This window comes from Rhinatrema bivittatum, chromosome 7 (assembly GCF_901001135.1).
Source record: "Rhinatrema bivittatum chromosome 7, aRhiBiv1.1, whole genome shotgun sequence".
Taxonomy (NCBI): domain Eukaryota; kingdom Metazoa; phylum Chordata; class Amphibia; order Gymnophiona; family Rhinatrematidae; genus Rhinatrema; species Rhinatrema bivittatum.
Window position 1 is genome coordinate 36,541,203 of NC_042621.1, and position 21,398 is coordinate 36,562,600.

Consider the following 21,398-nt stretch of genomic DNA (forward strand, 5'->3'; position numbering starts at 1 on the left):
CAAAAATATGAAAACCTCCATATGGAGTGTGTGTGGCATCTGCCAATTGCACCCTTCCTACAAACTGATGAAAAAAAGCAGCCTATGCATTTCCAGTCAACCCGGACCCATAAAAAAATAAATAAATAAATAGAGAGGTGCTGACCTTCATCATCAGTCCTTACCTGCAAAAAAGGGTCACTGATCCCAGACACATCATGCTCCGGAGAATACCCAGACATGATAAGATTCTTTAGAATACGAACTAGTTGTGGGACGAGCTGCAGAAAGAAAATAAATGGATGAATCAGAATATTTGTATCAGGAAACCCTCTTTTTACAGAACCTAATTCTGATCTTCTTTACACCTCTCTAGGTCTTTATAACAGTCCTTCCACCCCCACAAAAAATATCAACATCTTTTTCCAGGGAACAAGTTCCGTGGGGATGTCCCACAACAGGCACAGGACACATTGCAGAGCTAGGTGCTAGATGGATTCAAATAACCTTTTCCTGAAATGGCAGCCCAAGTGGCAATCCAAAGGATCAAACTGAGGCAGAAAGGGCAAGATAAAATATTCCCGGTTATTTCTGGCAAGCTCAAAGTTTTCCTTTGTGACAATAACACAAAAGAGGACCTGGCAAGGAAGAAAGTGATGCCACAAATGCGTTTTATGCTCGGCACTGCTCTTCTGAAGCTTGAAAGGATGGCCCATGCAAAGTATGAGCGCTTATCACATCAGTGCTAGATTTTCAGCGAGAAGGAAAAAAGGGAAAATGCTCCCTATGTCATCTCTACCCAATCCCAAAAAAACGTCTACCAGCAAAACTGCTCAGGTCCAAGTCCTGAACATGACACTCACTGTTTTGTGGACAGCAGGAAATAAATGAGCGGATATGGGAGGGTGGGGAAGAGAGGGAAGTGGGGAGCTAGTATACTGCTTAGATAGACATCAAAATGTTTACAACTGAATTGGGGGTCCAAATTAGGTATTTCATCTTCATAAATAAGTAGCAGCAGGTTAACAATAAAATGCTTCTCAAGGCAGTTTAGTGCAATATATGCTTGGCGAGAATTAACATTTTAACATTTTTCTAATAGTATTTGGGATGTTTTCAATTGCCATACACAGCTGTAGTACCATGTGGTTCTCCAATAGGCTCTTCAGAAGGTTGGAAGAAACATGAATTCTCCAGGCACACCATGTCTATACCACAAAGGCTATATATTAAGAACATAGGAATTTGCCATACTGGGTCAGACTGAGGGTCCATCAAGCACAGTATCCTGTTTCCAACAGTGACCAATCCAGGTCACAAGTACCTGGCAAGTTCTCGGCTATACATCCATCATAACACGAGAACAATCTAGTGAGTTAAGACCAGAAAGCTCAATACTGTTTCCAGTAATGACAAACAGGTACTTCTAGGAAGTGTTTAAGAACAGGGTCCATTTCTGCATTATGTCCTGCTGGTTCCCAGCCGTCATGCGTGCATTTCAGTTCTGATCTTTTTCAACTGAACAAAAGAACAAAAATTGAAGCATGATGAACCATGACTTAATTGTTAAAATAAAAATACTGTACATCTAACATACTAAAAATTGAACTAAAGCAAGGCAAGGACTGGTTACTGCAGTTGGATTCTAGGGTGTATAGGAAGTATGCACATGATAATCTAATGCAAACATGCAGGAAAAAGTGCAGGAAGCTGGAGATAAACACTTACCTTTTCATTCTAACACAGCAGGATTCCACAACAGACAGAAGACAAAACAGACGAAGCAAGCATTAGACACACCAAAAGATCTGAATCACATCAGACAGAGCAGTAATATCAGAACCACCAAAGAATAGCCATAGTACCAGTTAACAGAAAAGGGGTACTTATGTGCACACTGGTCACTGGGGAGGCAGAGGGTGACTACCCTGTTGCTCTACTGGAAGCAGGGAGCTTCAAAAGGTAAAATTACAGGATGTTTTTGGAAGGTTCTACAAAAGTTCTCTGGATCTAAAATGGAGAAATTACTTACCTGATAATTTTGTTTTCCTTAGTATAGACAGATGGACTCAGGACCATCAGGTTTATATGCTCCCCTGCCAGCAGATGGAGACTGAGTACGTTTATATAACCCTGCAGTGACCTCAGCCTGCCAGTATTCAAAAGCAACTGTGGACAGACTAGCAAAAAACTTAATTAAAAACATGATTAAAAACAAATAATTAGAACTGTACTCACCCAACCATAAACACTGAACTCACATAAGATTATAGGTACCTCAAGCTAGGGACTGGATGAACACTTACCAGTAATCCCTTGGGACCCAGAGTCCCACAAGAGGGCTATTGACACACTCATGCAGCAGCAGAGGGTGGGAAGTGTCATGGCTTAGCATCTACACTAAGGAAAACTAAATTATCAGGTAAGTAATTTCTCCATTTCCTAGCGTGTAACCAGATGGACTCAGGACCAATGGGATGTACCAAAGCTACTCCCCAACAGGGTGGGAGGCTGCACATGGTCCAGTAAACACCACACATGCAAAGGCTGAATTCTCCCAGGCCTGCACATCCAGACGATAAAACCTGGAAAAATTGTGTACGGAGGACCACATCGCAGCTCGGCAGATATCGACAGGAGACAAGAGACTAATCTCCGCCCATGACACTGCCTGAGCCCTAGTGGAATAAGCCCTAACCTGAGTAGGTAGCAGCTTTCCAGCATCCACATACACAGCCGTGACCACCTCCTTAATCCAACGAGCTACGGTAGCCTGCGAAGCTAGAGCACCCTGCTAATTCCCACCATGGAGAACAAACAGGCGATCTTGTCTTTCAAAAAAAACTTAGAGACCTCCAAATACTGCACAACAAGACGCTTATCATCCAAGAAATGCAAAAGTTGAAACTCCTCTGCATCCCTGACCTTATCTAGGGATGGCAAGAAGATGAACTGATTCAAATGAGTCCGAGTTTACCTCGGGCAAGAAGGATGGAACAGTACGCAGTTGTAACACCCCCAGTTACCCAAAGGAACAGCTCCCAGAAAGAAAAGGCCTGCAGTGCAGAACTCAGACGAGCAGAACATATAGGCACAAGGAACACAGTCTTCAAAGTCAACAACCATAAGGAAAGTCTCTGCAGTGGTCGGAATGTAGGGCCTGCCAAAAAGTCCAGCACCAAATTAAGACTCCACAATGGAACCAGCACCTTAGGCATCCCTTGAGGTTTCCTCAAGGGATGCCTAAGGTGCTTCACTCCTTTCAAAAAAAAAAAAAAAAAAAAAACAGACCACATCAGGATGAGGAAATACCATTCACCAGGCCTCTGAAACAGGCAAGAGCCACAACCTGCACCTTCAAGGAATTAAGGACTAAGCCTTTTTTCAATCCATCCTGCAAAAAATCCAGAATGAGAGGGATCTTAACTGAAAAAGGAAGAACACCTCGCTCCTCACACCAGGCCTCAAAAACTCTCCAAACCAGCACATAAGCCAAGGAAGTAGAGAACTTGCAAGCTCAGTGTAACGTGGCAACCAGCACACAGGAATAACCACGCTTTAACAGGCAAGCCCTCTCAAGGGCCAAACCATAAGACAGAATAGAGTCAGATCCTTGTGAAGAACCGGTCACTGCTGAAGCAGATCATTGTGCGGCGGAAGATGAAGGGGGCCTCCACCAGGAGTCGTCGCAAATCTGCATACCACGGATGCCTGGGCCAGTCCGGCACCACTATGAGTACTAGCCCCCTGTGGCCTTCAAGCTTGCGAATTAACCTGCCCAGCAAGGGCCACTGAGGAAAGGCATAAAGCAATCTGTCTTCCAGCCAGACCTGTACAAGAGCGTCTATTCCAAGGGACCACGGATCTCTCTTGCGACTGTAAAAACGAGGAACCTTTGCATTTCAAGAAGTCGCCAGCAGGTCTAGGAACGGAAGGTCCGAGCAATCCACAATCAGCTGAAATGCCTTGCTTGACAACACCCACTCTCCTGGATCCAGACTCTCCCTGCTGAGAAAGTCCGCTCTTACGTTGTCTCTTCCTGCAATGTGAAAGGCTGAGATCATCTGCAGATGTCCATCTGCCCATTCCATCAGCTGGTCTATTTCCTGTGACACTTGCTGGCTCTTGGTTCCTTCCTGGCAATTGATATAGGCCATCGTCATTGCATTGTTTGACATCACGTGAACTGCTTGATTCTGCAGCCTGTGACTGAACTGCAAGAATACCATCTGTACCGCCAAGGCCTCTAGGTGATTGATGTTTCAGCAGGACTCTTTGGCAGTCCAGCAGCCCTGGGCCGTTAACACCAGCAGTAAGCCCCCCAACCGTGGAAACTCGCACCTGTCGTACCAACCAGGCCAGAGAGGACAAGGGAATTCCCTTTCTCAGATGATCCTCCTGCAACCACCACTGGAGGAGCAGATTTCCATTGGCAAGTGGAGCTAAGCCGCATAACCAAAACGCAGCAGCCCGTCTACTGACAAACACTAAGAAAAGAGACCATATCTCCCCAGTGCTACAAGACCTCCACTGGTTACCAATTCATTTCAGAGTCATTTATAAATCCATCACCTTGATATACAAAATCATTCACCAACATACCACAATCGATCTACAAATTCCTCCCCGCTTCCACAAATCCACAAGACCGACCAGGGAAGCCTACAGAGGATGCCTCATTGTTCCACCCACGAAAACCACTAATCACAGCACCTTAAGAGACCGAGCTCTTTCCACCGCAGGCCCACAGTTATGGAACTCCATCCCTCCAGAACTCAGAAACGAACCATGTCTCCTAACCTTTAGGAAAAGACTCAAGACATGGCTTTTCAGGCAAGCCTTCTCGAACTCTACCTAAGATGCACCATAAACAAACTCTCTACTCAGAGACTGTACATATGAGACACCATATTTATATTGAACTTTTGTATATAATTATTCTCCTCTATCTCTTTCTATTTCTTACATTCCCAGTTCATTAGCCCTTGTTAATTGTAACTGCTTCTCTTCATCACGTTATTTATGTTTTTTGGTTGTATTATCCGCACCCCTGTTTTCTGTAAACCGACATGATGTGAACGAGTTCATGAATGCCGGTATAAAAAAACCTTAAATAAATAAATAAATAATACGGAGACTGCAGGTTCCAATGAGATAGCAGAAAGGGCTGAAGATGACGCATATGCACCCTTGCCCATAGCACCACTTCCAGGGTAGCTGCCCTCAAGCCGAAAACCTGTAGGTAGGACCACACCTTCAGGCGTATGGTGTTCATCAATTGATGCACTTGAAACATCAATCTCTGGATCCGAACATCTGGTAGGAAAACTGTCGTGTTCCGTGTCGAACCGGATCCCAAGATTCTCCAACGACTGGGATGGTTGAAGATTGCTTTTGGTCATGTTCACCACCCAACCGAGCTCCTGCAATAAGGAGATCACCTTGTGTGTCACCAGGTGGCTCTGTTCCTGAGACTTGGCTCAAATCAGCCAGTTGTCCAAATACAGGTGCACCAGGATTCCTTCTTTTCGCAAGGCCGCCACTACAATCACCATAATCTCGGAAAATGTTCTGGTAGCGGTGGTTCCCAAAATGCAGCACCCGAAACTGATAAGGGCATCTCAACACCGCAAAGCGTAGAAAGCACTGGTGTTCCAAATGGATGGAATATGAAGGTAAGCCTCTGACAGATACAAGGTGGTCAGAAATTCCCCTGACTGTACTGCCATTATTATAGAGCGTAAGGTTTCCATCCAAAAATGAGTCACCTTCAAGTGACTGTTGACCCTCTTGAAATCCAAGATGGGATGAAAGGAGCCCTCCTTTTTGGGCACAACAAAATAAATGGAATATCACCCCATACTTTCTTGAGATGTGGACACCGGAACCACAGCCCTCAGTTTGAGGAGCCTTTGAGGCATGAACTCCACTGCCTGCTTCTTCTGTGGGGAGTGACAAGGGGATACCATGAATATGTCTCGACGAATACTGCAAAATTCCAGTGCATACCCTTTGCACATCACCTCCAGGACCCACTGGCCAACATGATCTCTATCCACCTCCAATAAGAGAGAGAAAAAGGTCCCCCTAATTCTTGTTCCAGAAGGTGGGTCAGCAAACCTTCATTGGGAAGCTCGGGAAGGTCCAGTACCCGAGCCCGCTCCTCTCATGGGGTTGCTGGGGAGGAAAGGACAGAGACCTACCAAAAGGCCAAGTCACTGAAAGGTCATCCCTCTGTAGGGATGAAAACGTCTGGAACCCCGGAAACGACCCCTCATACCAACAGGAAGCAATCTGTAAATTCATCACCACTGCCTCAAAGACTTGCTTAAGAATAGTCTCAATCCTCTTATGTTCGTCCTTCAAGGTTGCTCCTCCCTCTATGGGGATAGTCATCCGCTTAGACACGGCACATACCAGAGCATCCACTTTGGGAAAAGTAAACATTCTCTCACTGCCAGATCCAGGGGGATACAGGATTCCAATGCCCAACCCCCTTTAAAATTTGCCTCTGGGGCATCCCATTCCAGATCAATCAATTCCTGGATGGCATCCATCACAGGGAAAAAACAAGAGGCTTTATGTAAGAAAGCCAAAATGGGATTCTTCCTCAGCTCTGCCATAGTATCTGAAGCAGAACACCCAACTGTTTCAAGGTCTGGGAAATCAGGCCAGCAGTTCATCTCTATGAAGGAACTGCAACATGGTTCAGTACGGTTCCAGCCTTGGAGGAATTTCCCCATCTTCCAGGGATCAACCTCATCATCAGTATCAACCGAACTCCTGTCAGGAACCCCTGCAGGAGCAGAGGCAAGCCCTGGCACTTAAGCATAGGACTGGAAGAGGAAGGAGCCACCAGCTAAGGGTCCAACCGGACAGAAATGGGTGAAGCCTGAAAAAGAGGCTTGTAAGCCTTGAAAAAATTCTACCCAAGAAAAAGCATCTGGGTCCAGACCAGGCCCAGATGGAACTGCAGCTGGTCCCACCGAATTGCCCTCTCCAGCGGAGGAGCCAGTCAAGGAAGCACCAAGATCTGGCATCCCCCCCAGTCAAGGTCACGACCAACTCATCATCAGAATGGGAAGAGCCAGGCTTAATAAAATATGAAGACGGCAGCTCTCCCTGAGCGTCTGAGCAGCGTTGACACAGGTTAGAAACCAGGTCAGGTTGAGAAGCCCTAATATGACAGGCAACAAAAATAGGAAGATGCTTAGGCTTCTTGCTTACCAGCGCTATTATAGCGGAAAACGTGAGTCAGAACATCTCATGCTCAAAAATGAAATGCACTTAAAAAATAAGCGCCTAGAAGAAAGCACAGCAAGGCACACGCACAACCTGTGCGCCAAGTTAAGAACGTAAAAAAAGTCTGTGTGCATAAAAAGCGTGCTCAAAAACCAAGCACACAACGTGTGTGCAGAGCTAACACACTGTGCACACCGATGGCCTATAGAGGACAGCAGAACATGCACAAGATTGCACAAAAATGGCCACTGCAGTGTTCCACGCGGTGTGCAAGAAAAAAGCCTAAGTGTGGGGTCTGCTCAACCCACCAGGTTGCCCAAGTCCCCAGCAAGAACGGAACAAACGTGGACCCAGTACGCCGAGAACGGAAACCGGAGGAAGACCTGAAACCCTTCTGTTTCTGATTCAGGTAAAACTTTCTTTTTTTTTTTTAAACCTTACCTGAGCTCAGCGCTTACTGAGTACAGAGATGGTTTATGGCTGCACAGGGAGATGGCATCTGCCGTCACCATCGCGCTCAGCCTCCTGCACCCGCTGCCTTTCAGCTGAACTAGCAGCTAAGTCCATGCTGAGAAACCCAGCTACCGGACCAAGGTATACCTCTGAGGGACTATGGAAATCGCCTCAGGAATTCTCAACTGAGGAAGGGACCTTTGTATATCACCACAGAAGAGCAGGTCTTTCTTTTCCTGAATTTAGAATTTCAAATTTCTCCTTTCAAAAAGCTCAAAGCAATCCCCATAAGGAGATCCACATCCACCATCTGCTGGAGACTGAGAATACTGGCAGGTTGGGGACCCTGCAGGATTATTTATATTGTTACATCAGCTTGCTCCATCTCCATCTGCTGGCAGGAGAGCATAAACCAATTCCATTTGTCTGCACACTAGGAAAACAATTTACCAAGATCCCTTCCCTTCTTACAGGAACAGTAAACGTCTTAAAGAGTTTGCCATTCCTCTCCTCCCAGGTTCCCAATCTGAGCAAACCTTTATCCAAATGCATTATCCTTGTGGGCCTATTAGCCTTTGCTTGCTCTTAAGCTGGAGAGAAGGATGTACTCCCTTCAGCAGGGGCCCAGATTAAGGAAGGATACTGTCAACAGGAGCCCAGTTGTGAGAGAGACAGGGGTACTTTAGTAAGGGCCAACTGTGATGTTAAAGTGTGAGTTGGGGGGGGGGAGGGGGGAGAGAAGACTGCTGCCATTGGGGGCCCAAGCTATAAAAGGGAGGGGTTAGTTGCTGCTGGGCACAGCCATGAGGTAGGGGGTGCCAAGTGATCTACTGAAACAGGTCTAATTTTTGTAGCACTCTAGATCAACAGTATGGTTTTGGTTTTTTTTTAATTTGACGTACTTTAGCATTTTTCAGGCTACTTTGTAAAACTCCTTGCTCTAGACTGGTATTAATAATCTCTGCTATATAGTTTAGATTACTTGGCACCCCCTACCTCATGGCTAGGTACCTTTTCCCTTGTGGACACACACAGATACATATTTCTTACCTTTCTGAAATGTGACAGCATGTCTGGACTTCTCTCACACATCTCTGTCAAAAGAACAACTGATGTGTGAAGAACACCTGGAAAAGAGAAACAGGATGAGGAGAAGAAATCTCACCTTGTCCTCTAGGCAAGATAGCCAAACAGAGGAAAGGACTCAATGCAAAGTCCTTCACTTCCAGCCTAGAGGTTCTGTCACAAAACTAGTGTGTCATCTGTTCATAACAGTTGATTTTATTTAGAAGCAAGGAATCATACTAAAAGCATCAAAGGGTGTAGCACTTTAGGGTAAAGAGGAAATGTTTATTTACACAAAGGTTGGTGGATTAAATAGAACACTCTCCTACTAGAGGCAAAAAATAGTAGTGGATTTCAAATGGGATTTATAGTCATATTCTATGTTGATACTGTACCAAAGAGATGAAATTTTAAGAAAAAGTTAGTTTATTTATTTATTTAATTTAAAATCTTTTCTATGCCGTCGTTAAGCTAGTTGCCGTCACAACGGTTCACAATAAGGCACATAATTTCAAACTTAAATGTGTTGAGTTATATTAACTAAACAGGTGCCATCAAATACTGTAACAGTTTCATATTAAATATTACTTAGTGGTTGTGATAAGTCATTTCTACTTTAAGTATATCGGCTATAAGATAAATTAACACTTAAGTCTTGTCCTCTGTTGTTGCAATCTAATAGAGGTAGAGTAATATAAAATATACACACACACACACCATTCGAGTAAGCTGATGTGTGTGTGTGGGAGTTCTTCGGACTGCATCATACAATTCCCTGGATTCTACTCTTCATTCCCTTTGTGGTATGCTTGCTTAAATAGTTAAACATAATGGCCAAAATGTGATCAGTTGGGTATAGTTAATTGTATTTGATGTGTCACTTTTCTTACATAAATTAAAGCAATGTACAATAAAAAGTACCTACAATCATAAATACAATCAATACAATAAAAAAATATATAACCATAAAAAAGCGTCAAAGATCAAGTAGATAATAACTATAAGCAAAACATGGAGTTGAGATTGTAGTATACACGTGGGGTAGGCAGGGAGAGGGCAGAGCTGAGGGGAGTAGGGGTGGAGAAATGAACATTTTTAGGGGTTCAACAATTGTAGTTAATACACAAGTAGATATATCTTTGTGGGTAGACTATACACGTACAGAGGCCAGCTAAGGCTACTGGCAAGGAGGGAGGGGGTAAGGGTGAGAGGTGGAGGAGAGCATGGGCAGGGGTGGTGGGGTAATCTTGTTATTCCGGGAAGGCTTGTTTGAAAAGCCAAGTTTTAAGCTTTTTTTTTTTTTAATTGTTGAGTGCTTATTTCTAGTCGAATGTCTGGTGGCATAGTGTTCCAGTGAGTGAGACCTGCTATAGAGAATGCACGCACTTTAGTGGATGTTAATCGATAGGTCTTGTGTTGGGGGATGTGAAAAGTGCCTTTGTATACTGATCTGGTAAGGCGCTTAGAGGCATATAGGCGAATTTTTGTTGTTGGTCTACTTAATGTTACTGTTGTGGATGGATTTATGTATAATGGATAAGTTTTTGTAGAGGATGCGGGATGCAACTGGGAGCCAGTGTAACTCCTTAAGGATTGGTGTGATGTGTTCGTTTTTACATGTGTTGGTTAGTATTCTGGCTGCAGCGTTTTGAAGTATTTGCAGAGATTTGGTGTAGGAGGCGGGAAGGCCTAGGAGGATAGAATTGCAATAGTCAATTTGTCAGGATGGTAGCTTGTAGGACGGTGCAGAAGTTGTTGAAGTGTAGGAGGGGTTTAATTTTCTTAAGGATGTGAAGCTTGAAGAACGATTCCTTTATCGTGGTGTTAATGAATTTTTTTAAGTTGAGTTGGCTATCGATGGTGACTCCCAGGCTACGTGCGTGTGGTTGGAAGGGGATGGCGGTTGTGTGTTGGTTATTGTCTGTCATGTGCTTGGGGGTGTTTTGTTGCGAGATGAGGATGAGTTCTGTTTTCGTTGTGTTCAGAGCAAGGTGAAGGTTGGTATGTAGGTGGTTTATTTAGCCAAGGCAGTTCTCCCATGTTTTGATGGCTTTGGCTTTGGATGGGAATGAGAATTTGGACATCGTCCACATATAGGAAATGAGGGAGGCCTAGGTCTGTAAGAAGCTGGCATAGGGAGGAGGAAGATGTTAAACAGTGTGGATGAGAGAGAAGAGCCGTGGGGGACCCCTTGGGTGAGTTGGGTGGGTGATGATTCGGAGTTTCCAATTTTGACCACATAGCGCCTATTGTTAAGGTAGGAGGTGAACCAGAGGAGGGCTGCACCAGTAACACCGATTTCGGAGAGGCGCCTGATTAGGATGTCATGGTTGACGATGTCAAAGGCTGCTGAGATGTCAAGTAATGCCAGAATGTAGGAGTGACCTTGGTCAATTCCTTTTAGTATGGTGTCTGTAAGGGAGAGCTGGAGGGTTTCAGTGTTAAGGAATTTTCGGAATCCGAATCGGCCGTTAGCAAGTGTATCATGTGTTTCAAGGTAGGCTGAGAGTTGGGCATTGACGATTTTTTTCCATGACTTTTGCCAGGAAAGGGAGGTTGGAGATGGGACGGTAGTTGGCAAGGTCTGAGGTGTCAAGGTTGGGTTTTACCACAGCAAGTTTGTTCCGGAGGTGAGTGAACAATTGATTATTTGTGCTAAGGGCTTGGCGATTATGTTTGGGATGTCTAATAGGGCTTTGGAGGGTAATGTGTCATAGGGGTGTGAGGAGGGTTTGAGCTTTTTTAGTACAGTTTCAATTTCTAGCGCCGAGGCTGTGTCTAGAATTCTCATCAGTCTGCTTCTACGGGTTCATCACCTTTCAAACTAATCTACGGTTCTCAGTCATTGCCTCCACTACCTCTGCCACTATCCCCAGGAAGGGGACAATAAGTAAATCTGCAGCTCTAACACTAAACTTTCAAAAGGGAAACTTTGATAAAATGAGGAAAATAGAAAAAAACTGAAAGGTGCAGCTGCAAAGGTTAAAAGTGTTCAACAGGCATGGACATTGTTTAAAAATACAATCCTAGAGGGCAGTCCATATGTATTCCACACATTAAGAAAGGTGGAAGGAAAGCAAAACGATTTCAGTCATGGTTAAAAGCTGAGGTGAAAGAGGCTATTTTATCCAAAAAAAATCCTTCAAAAATTGGAAGGATCCATATGAAGAAAATAGGATAAAACATAAGCATTGTCAAGTTAAGTGCAAAACATTGATAAGACAGGCGAAGAGAGAATTTGAATTGAAGTTGGCCATAGAGGCAAAAACTCATAATAAAAACTTTTTAAAATATATCCGAAGCAAGAAACCTGTGAGGGAGTCAGTTGGACCATTAGATGACAGAGGGGTTAAAGGGGCTCTTAGGGAAGATAAGGCCATTGCAGAAAGACTAAATGAATTCTTTGCTTCCGTGTTTACTAATGAGGATGTTGGGGAGATACCAGTTCCGGAGGTGATTTTCAGGGGTGATGAGTCAGACGAACTGAACGAAATCACTGTCAATCTGGAAGATGTAGTAGGCCAGAGTAGCAAATCACCTGGACCGGATGGTATGCATCCTAGGGTACTGAAGGAACTAAAAAATGAAATTTCTGATCTATTAGTTAAAATCTGTAACCTATCATTAAAATCATCCATTGTACCTGAAGACTGGAGGGTGGCCAATGTAACCCCAAAAAGGCTCCAGGGGCGATCCTGGTAACAATAGACCAGTGAACCTGACTTCAATGCTGGGAAAAATAGTGGAAACTATTCTCAAGATCAAAATCGTAGAGCTTATAGAAAGACGTGGTTTAATGGAACACAGCAACATGGATTTACCCAAGGGAAGTCTTGCCTAACAAATCTTCATTTTTTTGAAGGGGTTAATAAACATGTGGATAAAGGTGAACCGGTAGATGTGGTGTATTTGGATTTTCAGAAGGCGTTTGACAAAGTCCCTCATGAGAGGCTTCTAAGAAAACTAAAAGGTCATGGGATAGGAGGTGATGTCCTTTTTGTGGATTACAAACTGGTTAAAAGACAGGAAACAGAGGGATTAAATGGTCAATTTTCTCAGTGGAAAAGGGTAAACTGTGGAGTGCCTCAGGGATCTGTACTTGGACTGGTGCTTTTCAATATATTTATAAATGATCTGGAAAGGAATACAGTGAGTGAGGTAATCAAATTTGCAGATGATACAAAATTATTCAGAGTAGTTAAATCACAAGCGGGAGGACCTTGCGAGACTGGAAGATTGGCCATCCAAATGGCAGATGAAATTTAATGTAGACAAGTGCAAGGTTTTGCATATAGGGAAAAATAACCCTTGCTGTAATTACACGATGTTAGATTCCATATTAGGAGCTACCACCCAGGAAAAAGATCTAAACATTTTAGTGAATAATACTTTGAAATCATCGGCTCAGTGTGCTGCAGCAGTCAAAAAAGCAAACAATGTTAGGAATTATTAGGAAGGGAATGGTTTATAAAATGGAAAATGTCATAATGCCTCTATATCGCTCCATGGTGAGACCACACCTGGAATACTATGTACAATTCTGGTCGCTGCATCTCAAAAAAGATATAGTTGCGATGGAGAAGGTACAGAGAAGGGCAACCAAAATGATAAAGGGGATGGAACAGCTCCCCCGTGAGGAAAGGCTTAAGAGATTAGGGCTGTTCAGCTTGGAAAAGAGACGGCTGAGGGGGGATATGATAAGAGGTCTTTAATGAGTAGTTGTGAATCTGTTATTTACGCTTTCGAATAATAGAAGGACTAGGGGGCATTCCATGAAGATAGTAAGTAGCACATTTAAGACTAATTGGAGAAAATTCTTTCACTCAATGCACAATAAAGCTCTGGAATTTGTTGCCAGAGGATGTGGTTAGTGCAGTTAGTGTAGCTGGGTTCAAAAAAAAGGTTTGGATAAGTTCTTGGAGGAGAAGATCATTAACATCTATTAATCAAATTTACTTAGGGAATAGCCACTGATATTAATTGCATCAGGGAAATGGTATCTTCTTAGTTTGGGTAATTGCCAGGTTCTTGTGGCCTGGTTCGGCATCTATTGGAAACAGGATGCTGGGCTTGATGGACCCTTGGTCTGATACAGCATGGCAATTTCTTATGTTCTTATGTCCAAGGGAGGGTAGTTGTTGCTACGTATAGGGAATGCTGCAGGGGAGGGGGTGGGGAATCGTAGCAAGAGATTCTTTATCTTGTTGTGAAAGAATTGTGCGAGTTCTTCGCATTTGTCTTTGGCATCGATGTCTGGGATGGGGGAGGGTATGGTTTTGGTGAGTTCGGTTACAAAGGTGAATAGAACCTTGGGATTGTATTGGTAGTCGTGTATTTTTGCTGCATAATGGTCACGTTTTGTTTTGAGGATAGTTGTACTGTAGGTTTGTAGAGTGCATCTGTATCGGGCAAGTAAGGTGGGGGAGGGGTTCTTGCGCCATTTTCTTTAAAGTAATCTAAGGTCACGTTTAAGGCTTTTTAGGAGAGGGGTGTACCAGGGTTTTTTTTTTTGCATGTTGTGCATTGTTAATTTCCTTGGAAGTAAGCGGGCAAATATTATTAGCAATGTTTGTTGTGAGATTGGTCCAGGATGCAAGGGTTAGGTCAGGGTTGGAGAGATGTATGTTGTGGAGGGAATCAATGAGGGCTGTTGCTGAGTCCTCTTTGTTGCAGGGTTTTCTAAATTGGAAGCTTTTGTTGTGTGTGTGTGTGTGGGGGGGTTGTGATGGGCAAGTTTATGCATAGGTGGGTTTTTATGAGGGAGTGATCAGACCAGGGGACTGGTGTACATGAGGGGGTTTGGGATGCATGGAAGGGGGATGCCTGGAGGCTCAGCGGGAATAACGGCAGAGTGAGAGGCGACAGCTGGAACTAGTGGAGGCGAGCCAAGAGCAGCGAGAGAAGCAAAAGGCAAGGGCACGAAAAGGAAGAGAAAAGCAAGCGGCTCCACCGCTGGCTCGTTGGAGAACTGATGGGAGCGAGGCATCGGTAGTTACTCCTGTTAAGCCTGTGCGAGAAGCAGGGATGGCGAAAGCACTGACAGCACTGCCCACTTTAGCTGAGCTATGGGAGAACGTCCCTAAGGCACTGCGAAGTAAAATAAGGAAGAGAGAGTATATTGATATTTTCTCAATATTAGAAGGCAGGAAAGGTGCAGAGGAGAAAAAGAAAAGGGGAGGAAGTGAGGTGCCAAAAAATATAATTAATTGGACGAGCTTATTTGAGAATGATTAGTGTCCTGGGGAGGGAGGACCCATCCCAGTACGCCCCCATGCTTAGCTATGCAGACATGATACTAGAAGCATACAAAGAATACCAAGGCTGGTGTTGGTTAAACTATGATGAAAAGTTTAGAGATAAGATGGAGGAAAACAGAAACATGTCTTGGGGACACAGGATGTGGGATTATGGTTGCGGCAGATGACCAGCAAGGTTATGGATATCAGAATAACACAAAGCAGGGAGGACAGGCAATGGACAGCCAATGCCAGGGAGTAATCAATGGGGGGAAAATGGAAGCAACAAGGTTTGCTGGAGATTTAATAAGTCGGGATGCACATTTCAGGAATGTAAATTTAAACATAATCTGTTCCATGTGCGCCGCACCACACCCAGCAAGTGTACAAAAAGATGTCCGGGGCACACGGGGGGGGGGGGGGGGGGTGTTAATGGAAAAGGAAAATAGCGCATTTGGCAAGGCACCTTTACCGGTTCAATTGGCAGCTATCAATAAATGGCTGGCAGCATATCCTAGACGAACAGATGCAGGCAAACTAAGAGAGGGTTTCCAATATGGTTTCATCATACTGTTTCAGGGAAAAATTAAGAGCGCAAGCTCGGGGAATTCCTTTTCTGTAGTTCGACATGCAGATATAGTATAACAGAAGGTCAGCAAGGAAATTGAAATGGGTAGAATGGCAGGTCCATTCGTGAACCCTCTATTCAAGAAAATGGTGTTGTCACCCTTGGCGGTAGTGCCAAAGAAGGATCAGGGAGAGTTCAGGTTAATACAAAACTTGTCCTATCCTCCGGGGGAAATCGGTAAATGACAAACTGCCGGAAGAGGCATGTACGGTGCAAGGCGCGTCTTTCAACGCGGCGGTCACACTGATGAGGCAATGCGGAAAAGGGGCGTTAATGGCAAAGGCAGACATAAAATCGGCATTTAGATTGCTCCCAGAACACCACGACAGTTTCCCAATCTTAGGTTTCCAGTTTAATGGTCTTTATTATTTCGACAAATGTATGCCAATGGGATATGTCATATCTTGTGCATATTTCGAGATGTTCAGCACATTCCTACATTGGGCCTTACAAAAAAGGGCCAAGAATGGCAACGTGGTCCATTATTTAGATAATTTTTTATTCGTGGGACCAGCCAACACAAACACCTGTGCGCGAAACCATGTTAACATTCCAGGAGATGGCAGAAGAGTTCGGGATTCCGTTAGCACAGGAGAAAACAGAGGGCCCATCGACTACTTTGTCATTTTTGGGAATAGAGCTACACAGGCCATGACATCGAGATTGCCGATCGAGAAATTGCACAAGTTGTGGAACATGCTCAGGCAGATGTTAGCGACCAGAAAGGTCACATTAGTTACTATGCAATCAATAATGGGAAGTTTGAATTTTGCGTGCCAGGTAATTCCCATGGGGGAGGGCTTTTTTGAGGCGGTTAGCGGATGCGACAAGGGGAGTGAGACACCCTCACCATCATATTAAAATATCCCGACCGAGGAGAAAGGACATATTAATGTGGTTGGAGTTTTTGGACAGCTTTAATAGCGTATCAATGTGGCAGGAGGAGACTTTCAAATAGGGACTTGGACATATACGGATGCGTCAGGAGGGTGGGGATTCAGGGCATATTGTCAAGGCGCCTGATGCACAGCCCCATGGCCGAAGGAATGGAAGGAAAGTGGTTTGGTAAAGAACATTACTTTTCTCGAACTATTCCCGATACTGGTAGCGATTACAGTGTGGGCCCATAAGTTACACAAACGGATAGTTTTTTGGTGTGACAACCAGGCAGTGGTGACGATCATAAATAAGCAGGCAGCATGGTATTCTCAGGTGGCGGAACTGCTGAGGGAAGTGGCAATTCAAAGTTTGCGTTTAAATGTGACTATAAAGGCTAAGCACGTACCTGGTACCCATAATCAAGTAGCAGATTCACTCTCTAGGGCTCTTCTGCCTCTGGCGCCAACAGGTGCCAGAGGCAGAAGAGGAAGGTGTCCAATACCGGACCTCTTATGGCGGATTGGAACGATACCGAATGGGTACTGCTGAGGGCATCTGTCGCTCCTATGACATTGAAAGTCTACAGTAGGGGCTATGCGAGAGTGCAGGAATTTGTACAGGGGCAAGGAGGGAAATCAGGGGAAAGCTTCGGGCTGTCTACGGGAGCCACAGTAAATCTATTAACAGGTTTTGCCTTCTTTACAAAAGTGCAAGGGCTAGGGGATCCACTTAACTTCATGGTCAAGAAATTACTAGCAGGTTGGGCAAGGGATGCGGTATGGGAAGGTGATAAGAGAAGACCAACCCCACGAGGTACTGGTGCGTTTATGGTATACAGTGGCACAAGTATGTACGGAGGGATTTGAGATAGTATTGTTCAGAACGCCATTCTGCACAGCATTTTTTTGCAGTATTAAGGGTAAGCAAACTAGTGGTGGCATCCAAAAAGGACATGGGAAGGAACGGATTACTATGCAGCAACGTGCAAGGGCAGCACATTAGCATAAGAGTCCACAAATCTAAGACAGATCAAAGGGCAAAAGGGGTGGAAATATGATTCGCACAAGTGGTGTTGCAGGTAACTTGCCCAGTAAAAAATATAAAGAACTTTTTGCAAGTGAGGCCCAAAGGCGGGACTCACCTGCTAGTCCATAAAGATGGGGTACCACTGACAAAATTTCAGTTTGCAGCAGTTCTATGCAAAGTATTGGATAGCATAGGGCTAGACCCGAATGAATATGGAACACATTCGTTCAGGATCGGTGCTGCTATAAGTGCAGCGCAAGTGAGCTTGCCCGTGGAAACCATCCGTAAGATAGGTAGATGGCAATCGGCAGTAGCCAGCCAGTATGTGAGGCCGGGATTCGCGCAGATTGGTAACTGACTAAATCCATTTCACCCACAGGTCCGTGGAGGCAAAGGAAGATAGTATGGTTAATAGGACATTCCTTCGTACATTGGGCTGCCAGGAGGGTGCAGGAAAGACCATATGGCGTGCATTTGGGCTTGGCACCGTGGGGTGTCAGCCTGAAACAGATGGGAAGGCAAGAAATGAGATGGGAGCAATTGCTAATGGATCTGCAGAGCAGACTGAGCACATTGCAGTGGCCAGATGCTATAGTCATATATTTAGGGGGTAACGATCTAGGCGAGAATTCGTCCAAACAGTTGATCGAGATGATAAAGCGAGATCTGGAAACCATAAGGGATATGACCCTGGGAACAACGATAATATGGTCAGATATTATACCCCGGATAAAATGGCAGGGTGACAAATTGTGGGGCAGGGGCAGAAAAAAGATACAGGCAGATTGATTTATGGGCCCAGAAGATGGGGGTGTACTAAATAAGACACGAGTGGGCGGATGAGCCATGTTTAGGCCTGTACCGGCCGGATTTGATACATCTATCCGGAGTGGGATATGATCTATTCAACAACTCCATACAGGAAGCGCTAGAGCGGGTATTTAGGGAAGTTAGGCCGCAGTAGTTGTGGTGGGGGGCCTGGGAAAAGTGAGGCACTATCCCAGGCTGGTCGAGGGGGTACCCGAGTTGGGAGGCAAATAGGAACCTTAAGGATACGGTATGGACAAACCGGAAGTCCTAGAGGATGGAAGAGTGCATATAGTTGGGCGTGGGCTGCCCGGAGGGATGGCCCCATGGTTTGGACTCGGCAGGGGGCCAGGAAGATGTTTTGGCGGACTGGCTTAACATGGCGGCCACTGGTAAGAAGCCTGGGAATACAATATGGTAAAACGCACCAACAACTCGGGTACCAGTAATATGTTTATGTTAATGAGTTAAGAAAAGCTGCGAGTGGGAGCGGACACGAAGGTGCAAGCTGCCAATGTTAAGTAACAAGAAAATTCCAAATTGGACAAGTGAAGTGTGTGGAGCCAAATAAAGATTAAAGAGAATTAGGAACAAAATGGATCTTTGGGACACCCCAATCAAGTGTGAAGTAGATCGATTTGAGTTCTACGCCACCGAAAAGTCCTGTATGACAAATAAGAGAGGAAACATTTTAATGGTATGTCACCCAACCCTATTTCCATCAAGCAGAAGATCAGATGAGAACAGTGAATAGCATCAAAAGCTGCACTCATGTCCAGGAGGACCATGAGAACAGCTTTACTTTTATCAATACCTAGACTAATGTCATTTAGTATGGAGCTCAAAACTGTTTCCACACTATAACCCTTCTGGAAGCCAGACTGTCTAGGATGAATGGAGATAACCAAAGAAAAACTGTCTTTTCAATGATTTTTGATAGAAAAGGGAGATTAGAAACAGGTCTAATTTTTGTAGCACTCCGGATCAAAAGTATGTTTTTTTGTTTTTTTTAATAGAAAGGGAATGGTGGACAAAACAGAAAATGTCATAATGCCTCTAACGCTCCATGGTGAGACCGCACCTTGAATACTGTGTACAATTCTGATCGCCGCATCTCAAAAAAGATATAATTGCGATGGAGAAGGTACAGAGAAGGGCGACCAAAATGATAAAGGGAATGGAACAGTTCCCCTATGAGGAAAGACTAAAGAGGTTAGGACTTTTCAGCTTGGAGAAGAGACGGCTGAGGGGGGATATGATAGAGGTGTTTAAAATCATGAGAGTTCTAGGACGGGTAGATGTGAATCAGTTTTTTACTCTTTCGGATAATAGAAAGACTAGGGGGCACTCCATGAAGTTAGCATGTGGCACATTTAAAACTAATCGGAGAAAGTTCTTTTTCACTCAACGCACATTTAAACTCGAACTTGTTGCTAAAGGATGTGGTTAGTGCAGTTAGTATAGCTGTGTTTAAAAAGGATTGGATAAGTTCTTGGAGGAGAAGTCCATTACCTATTACTTAAGTTGACTTAGATAATAACCACCGCTATTACTAGCACCGGTAACATGGAATAGACTTAGTTTTTGGGTACTTGCCAGGTTCTTATGGCCTGGATTGGCCACTGTTGGAAACAGGATGCTGGGCTTGATGGACCCTTGCTCTGACCCAGTATGTTCTTATGTTCTTACATGGTTCCTTTGCATCCACACAGATTAGCATATCAGAACTTTCAAAGTTATCAACATATTCATTCCATATCCCTCTCCCAGAGCCCTCTCCCCTTCCACCCCCCCCCCACTCCTTCCCCCCCTCTCTACCCCATCTCTTTTGTCCCCCTTCCCCCCCGACCCCAATCAGGGGAAGTTACCAAAACCGAAACAATGACACAAGAGGGCATCAACACCTTAGGAGAGTCTTGTAGGGCCTGCCCTCAGTTATTTAAGATCAAACTCCTGGATCTATGCGGCAAGGATTGGATATAAGAGTCCCATATCTGCAGGAATCGCCATCAAAGAGCAGGGGATTCTTCCAAAGTCATACTGTTCATCTGCATCATCCGATGTAGGTTTCTTTCCTACATAGCATGCTTTTTTGACAAAGGTGCGCAGGCCCGGAGGGTAAAATACAGTCAAACAACAATAACTGTGGTGTCGGGGTTAGGGCTATGTCCAAAAGTTCCGTCAGGTAATGTACAATATTATTCCAAAACTGTTTAATGTGCCAACATCCCCAAAACAAATGTGAAAGCAAACCCTCCACTCGCCTGCACTTCCCGCACAAAGACGAAGGAACTAAATGAGAATGAAAGGCAAGCGTGGTGGAGATGTATGCCCTCCATAGAAATTTAAACTGCATTTCATGAAAATACATATTAGGAGATACTAAAGACATTGAAAAGAAACTGGATCTAATCATGATATCAGAGACTTTAAATATCCCCTCAGCATTCCATCTTTCTGCTACTAGTGAACTCAGGTCTAGTCTCATCCAGGATCGTAACTGCTTGTAATAGCATGATAAAAAAAAAAACAAAAAACAAACGCCTTAATTATCTAGCAACATAAAGGTCTCTAGGCTTTGAAAGCCGGCAGATTTCAGAGAGGGTTGCGGTAAAGAATTGACAGTGTCGGAGCTGCAGGTAAGGGAAGGTCTGTACGCCAGATAGACCATACAGATCTCGTAGTTCCTGCAAGTGTAACAGATTACCAGTTTCATCTAATACGTGACCCAACTGTATAGTGCCTTGACGATTCCAGTATTGAAACAATGCTGACTGGGAACCCGGATGGAACTCTGCATTACCCCGAATAGGCAGCAAGTAGGCACACAGCGAAGGCAGCTCTAATACTTTGGTAATGGATGGCCATGCATGTCGGATTGGAGTGATTAAGAGGTGAAGAGAGGCTGGGAAAGACAATTCCTTCCACGCTGCTTGGAGCACATATCGCAAATCCAGGGGAGCAACCAGAGTTTTCTCCGCCTTTAGATTCACATATGCAGCATTGTCTAGTAACCAGTCTCGGGCCAGCCTTAAGTTACTGGCTAAGTTGTAGAGCCCTCAAGTCTGGGATCCCCATGCCAC

The 21,398-nt window shown here is 44.5% G+C and overlaps 1 protein-coding gene across 4 annotated transcripts in view; it reads right to left on the minus strand.

Annotated features, from left to right (window-relative positions):
- Window positions 1-21,398, minus strand: part of AP1G1 (adaptor related protein complex 1 subunit gamma 1) — a 305,811-nt gene that overhangs the window by 123,728 nt on the left and 160,685 nt on the right. For 3 of the 4 annotated variants that reach the window (XM_029608250.1, XM_029608252.1, XM_029608253.1), the window contains 3 exons: window positions 8,725-8,801; window positions 1,708-1,716; window positions 165-260 (listed from right to left, as the gene is read on the minus strand). In XM_029608250.1, coding sequence (XP_029464110.1) covers window positions 165-260; window positions 1,708-1,716; window positions 8,725-8,801 — 182 coding nt within the window. The remainder of the gene's footprint in view (window positions 1-164; window positions 261-1,707; window positions 1,717-8,724; window positions 8,802-21,398) is intronic. The other variant, XM_029608251.1, reaches the window with a different exon arrangement.